Source organism: Rousettus aegyptiacus, unplaced genomic scaffold (assembly GCF_014176215.1).
Source record: "Rousettus aegyptiacus isolate mRouAeg1 unplaced genomic scaffold, mRouAeg1.p scaffold_m13_p_7, whole genome shotgun sequence".
NCBI classification, from domain to species: Eukaryota; Metazoa; Chordata; class Mammalia; order Chiroptera; family Pteropodidae; genus Rousettus; species Rousettus aegyptiacus.
In genome coordinates this window covers 39,956,501-39,962,500 of record NW_023416310.1, presented here as the reverse complement: position 1 = coordinate 39,962,500, position 6,000 = coordinate 39,956,501, and the positions used below count along the sequence as shown (strand labels likewise).

Below are 6,000 nucleotides of genomic sequence, written 5' to 3'. Positions count from 1 at the left end.
CAGATTGGGAATGGAAAATGAATACCATTAATTACAGTAACACTGTCTGCAGCACTTTAGTAAAAGGGCCAATTCACATTTCTATTCTAAACTCCATTTTTTTTCAAGGATTACAACATTGCTGGTATGGATTCATTAGCGCAATACTTACATACAAAATATTAGCTTAGAACATATAAATGTTCTTAATACATTTTACGGTTCCCAATGAAGTAACCATTACAAACTTTAGGAGCTAGAAATGTAAAGTTTGTTTTCTGCAGCAATTACCAAACAAATAAAAACAAAACAAACAAAACAAAAAACATTATGAGCTGATGGAAAAAAATTATCTAGTATTTGCATAAGGATTTTACAGACCCCAAGGTGGGATGACAGAAAATACAGACACACACACACACACACACACACACACACACACACACACACATACACACATTCACTCACACAATACTATTATTTAGTATTTAGACTATCACTGATTTAAGATTACTCAGTTTGGAAAGTAAAAATCCCCACACTGATCTGCCTCTGCCACAGATGTCCTTCCCCCAAATGGATGTTGAAACTCCTTGAGCTCTTCCTCCTCCACTGCCGTTTTCATCTATGGCACATTCCCATCTGGCTGTAGGGCCCACTGAAACTCTTTCTTACATTCCTTTGCTCTTTGCTTGCTAGAGCTTTCTCCAACATACCAAGAGAAATGCCCAGCAGTGCATCCAGGCTCTACCACCAACCCCTCAGGGTGCCAGAGCTTCAATGTCAAAGGGGCTGGTGCTTAAAATCCAGAGCTGCTCAAGCTCTGAGAACCAAGGACTCAAATCTAGGAAAACTATTCATCTTTTAGTTATATTTTAAATAAATAGGTTTTTGTGAGTTTATCAAGACTGTGTATGCTTATAAGAATACTTTTTTTTTTTTGAAGGGGGGAATGCATTCTCAATTCCACGAGATCACCTTCTAAATATACTTTACAACTCATTTAAAACGGAGTATAGTTCCTCAAAAAGTTAAAGAATTTGTGAGCTAGCAATTCCAACTCTAGGGATATACCCCAAAGAACTGAAAAAAGAGATTCAAAGAAATGTTTGTACACAAATGTTCACAGTAGCCAGAAGTTGAAAACAACCCAAATGTCCCTCAAAGGATGAATGAATAAATAAAATGTGGCACATGTTTCAATCATAAAAAGGAATGAAGTAGTGGTACATGTTATAGCATAGATGAACCTTAAAAACATGTTAAGTGAAAAAAGCCAGACACAAAAGGTCAACTATTGTTAGATTGCACTTATGAGTACAGAGTTCCTGTTTAGGGTGATGAAAAACAATGGAAATAGTGGTAGTGATTGTACAACACTATGAATATACTACATGCTGCTGAATTGTATACTTTAAATGGTTAATTTATATGTGAATTTCAAATCAATCAAAATTGTATATAGTCAGCATCTACATATATATAAAAACTGAAATAGCAGATACAGTATATTTGTTCTATAAAGAAGATAAGATGGGAAAGAGGGCTGACTCAAGAGCTAGAAAATCTAAAACTCAGGTTCAAGCCCTAATTCAGCCATTACTAATTAGGACATCTTAACTGAGTCCCCTATCTGAGCCTCAGTTTGGTTATGTAATGGATATGGATACTGGCCTTTTGAGCCACAATTCTCTTGCTCAGGCCCACTTCCACATCTGGAAACGTACTTTCCCTTCGAATGAAACTTTTCTACTGTAAACAAACAAACAAAATGAATATGGATACTATCTGCTCTATTTAATTCTAAGGCTGAGATTCAGAAAGCACATAGAAAACTCTAACATACCAGAGAAAAGGTACTAACTACTACAGCAAATAAAAAGTTGGAACTATTAGAACCCCCAAAAGAAAAGGATGAGTACATGCTTTTCCTTTCTAATTTCTTATATCTTACTACACTAACTTGGTTTTAAGCACATCTTAGGAAACCATTATTTGGGCTGGAGGAGGTTCAATCCAGTTCAGGGTGACTCTCGGAACTTATCGAGTTGGGGAACCAAGTCAATTTTAATCTAAATCTGCAGTAGCAAACCCAGTCTAGATGAGATCTGTCCTGCATAGTAAAGAATATAAAACAATGAAGGGATTCTAGAATCAATCTTTACTCCATGCCTGTCTTTCAGATTCTGAATGATCCATAGTTGGAATGGGGCTGTTTCAAAGCTTCACTGGTAATATTTGAGGTGAGGAGGAGAACTTGAGTCTATTTTGGTTAGAACCCTCAATATATCAGGTTCCAAGTGTGAATGAAGAGAAGAAAACAGAATTTCTAGCTTTTTCTCTGTGGCACAAGGCTTCTTGTATAGGAACATCTACTTTATCCAACACAAAGTGGTCAACTTGAAAGAATTTGTTAAAAAAATTAGTTTCCTTAAAATATTTAAAGGCAATAATTTTAAAATGTATTACAGAAATTATGCTACCTAGAATTTACATTTTTTATATCACTAACCTAACTTATATTTTCAAAATTCCTTAGAAACCAAAGGAAAAAATGCAAATGTGAAACAATATATTGGTTTATGGAATACCTGTTGAATCTAAACAAATGTATAAAACTGAGCATACATGTAACTAGTTAAGGCAATGACAAATGTGTTCCAGGTAATTTGGTGTAGCAGGAAGGATCCTGTAAGATGGGGTTTAGATGACCTGTATTCTAGTCCAAGGTTGTTCAGCTTCTCCTATGCTTCTGTCACTTCTGTACTATGAGAAGGTAAGGTAGTAATGTTTTCAAAAATTAAAAAAAAAAAAATTATTTTTTGCTAATTTTGAATTGTAAGCAATAGGAACTTTTCTTTAAATGAACTCTTCCAAAAAGCCTGCTATTTCAAATAAATATCTCAGAGCTATTCTGTTTGAGTAAAGTAAGAAATCCAGATGCCTGCCTGCTTTCTGCTCCCTTATTGCCTTAGCAGCCCTAAAGCGCCTCTGAAGAAGTTTTAGGACTCCACAGGTCAGTTTGAAACCCAATGGGCCAGATAAAGCCAAAAGTTCCAATATGTTCTGATTTCACTAGTATAGGCATTTTTAAAAATCCCATTTTTGGGGGGGGGGGGCGGGAGTTCTTTAATTGTAAACATATTTTTGGCAAAACTTCAGGAAAGCTCTCTAATCCTAACCTACTACAACTAATTTAATAATCTACTTTACTACTTTATTAATCTACTTTAACACTGCCACAAAATTTAGGCAATTAACTTAATTAAAGGAATGGATTTTCTACTCTTCTCTATTTTTATATTTTTTAAAAATATAATTTACTTTTAATTTGGTATAATTTGAATTTATTTCTCATTTTTACCTTTTGTAGAAGCAGTATTTTAAAGAAATGTGTGTGTGTAAACATACGCATTGTTTATTTTCAATGGCTTATTGTGCACCCAGATCTATTCAATCACTACTGGCAATCAGCATTAAATACCAATCTACCTTTTGGTTAGGAGCTAACTTGCTGCCCTACCCATTTTTACAAACCTTCCTATATACCTTAATCTTTTCAAGTGCAACTGTGACACAAAGTATTACGGACTTTTAAAAATCTGTTCTCATGAAAAAAAAAATTGTGTAGCATCAGTAACCAGATAGTATTCTCAAATTTCAGTGATCTAGTCCATGGAGCCGTCCCCTATGCATAGTGCTCTGTTTCATGCAGTACATGGCTTTAGCTGGCCAAATCTTTTTTTTTTCCCAATGAATCAGTAGAACAGTGAAGATCTTACTTTTTTTTTAAGCAGTGGCATATCAATGAGGCACAGATGTGTATTCCAACTCTGCATGGATGAGCACACTGTTCAATAGTGCTGGCTCACACGGTATCAGGGCGAGTTATCACTTCCCATGAAGGCACTCTTATCACCAGGGCCCAGAGAGGTGGCTGCAAATCGCAGCCTTTTTATTTTCAAGGCAGTTCTGCTGAACATTCAGGCTTCAAAGATTCACACTTCCAAAACTCTATAAGAGTTTGTGAACGCTCAATTTGCCAAAACTGTTTACAGTGTAATTGGGCACCGTACCTGTGTCCATGAGATAGCGAAGGCGCTTCTCCACCAGCGCGGCACGGGTGTCAATTTGCTTTTGCTCATTCTCTAGTGCTGCCAATTCTCCTACAACATACTGACTGGTGTCTTTGAACCCTTTCTGTTAACGAGAACAAACAGAAAGGAAAAAAAAATCACTTGTAAGTTGCATTTTTCCTTTCTACAAACACTTAGTAAAGCACTTACCTAGAGAACCAAATATACCCTTAGTATCACCCTTAGTACCAAAAAGCCACTCCCTGTGATTCAAAGAATTTTCATATGTATTATGTATAGCAATACTTTTGTAAATGGAGAAAATCTCAGCTGTTTAGTATTACATTTATAATTTAACAACTAGATTTACCAGATTAAAAAAGTTAACACTAAATTAGAAAAAATTCTCCTTAGCGTTGAGTAAGTAATTTAAACATGGACAAGGACAGAAGACAATGTTCCCCTTGGAGATTGTCAAAACAAACACAAATGACATCTTTAACTCAAAAGTATAATATACAAAAATGAAATTTTATGAATCAAGGAACTGATTCTTTAAGTATCTATCTTGAAAAATCAGATTTTTTCTTACAAAATATACAAAATTAAAGATGTTTCTTGTTTTCTTTGTGACTATACTATTTAAAATGCTTTTTAAAAATGGTAAAAGAGAAGTTTCTAGTATCTCCAGTTTTTCCTCCAGCTGGCTTCTGTAGTTTAACATGTCATTCTGTTGATGTATTACTAATTATTGTAGCTGTGAATTCTAACTTGACAGGTGGTTTCAAACCTTGCTACATAGGATCTAAGGCAACTAATATGCTGATTTAGTTAATCTTCCATTTAACCAAATTTGGATTTCAACTTGAAATTTTACTTTTTACAACCATTCATATTAAAAAAAAAAAAATTATCCTTAGTAGTTCTGAGTAGCCGTTCTGTTGTAATGTACCAGTACAGCCTTAATTCTTATTTTCATATTACAAATTTAAATCATTAGGGGGCAGAGTTATTATCTATGGTATAGTTACAAACGGATTAATTATAGCTCCCTTTGGAATACCTGTTTATTTTGTGACATTTCTAGGGTTATGTTCCCTAAGTAGCTGAGAAATACTGAAGAACTAAAGTGATTACTCTCACTACCACCATTACTGCCATCAGCACTTGGAACATTATTTATACAGAGAAGTAAATGTGAACAATCCTCTTCTGTCAAATCCATTCCCTATCTGAAGCCTATTAATCTCTAAGAAGCCGTTAGGAATTATCTGTCAGTACTCCTTAACAAGAAACAAAATCAAGAAATATGTTATTTATGAGCATATTTTGGAATTCTCATGCTCAATAAGCAAGTCTAACCACATGCACAACATATATCTTTGGAAATGGTAAATAATTTGTACTCACACATTAACTCAATTTATACCAGCTTGTTATTAAATTGATTTTGGTAGTTGACAAACTTAAAATTGAAGTATCTTAAGAAATTATAAAATTGATAATATCTCAGAATAGTTTGATCCATCAAGTCACTGTATTTTGAAAATATTCATCAAATAAATATTCTCCCATCTCAATATGAAATATAACAGAAAAATTATAACAACAGAAGAAATGCTAGTGGTAACTTTAAAATCTGGAATAATCCAGTGAATGGTTTTTGTACTTATCTGCCAAACGGCAGAGCACTTTCAAAAAGGACTCTTCTTTTCTCATTCCCATCCAAGAGGGACAAAACAAACTGAATGGTTTGCAAAGACAATATAGGTAACAAAGGTATAAGAAAGCAGAAGTGAAAGATAACATAAAACTTCATTGCTTTTGCTTACTGATTTAATTAAAAATGTAACAAAGTTTATAATCAGATTGCTTTAGTATCAGCATATTGTATACTCAGGTATTCTACAACTTGAAAATTATACCAAATATTTCACTAGGATAT

General features: G+C 34.0%; 1 protein-coding gene across 14 annotated transcripts in view; it reads right to left on the bottom strand.

Moving 5' to 3' along the window:
• EHBP1 (EH domain binding protein 1) overlaps window positions 1-6,000 on the bottom strand; it is a 292,696-nt gene that overhangs the window by 38,041 nt on the left and 248,655 nt on the right. For all 14 annotated transcript variants that reach the window (XM_016163002.2, XM_016163001.2, XM_036225110.1 and 11 more), the window contains one exon: window positions 4,056-4,179. In XM_016163002.2, coding sequence (XP_016018488.2) covers window positions 4,056-4,179 — 124 coding nt within the window. The remainder of the gene's footprint in view (window positions 1-4,055; window positions 4,180-6,000) is intronic.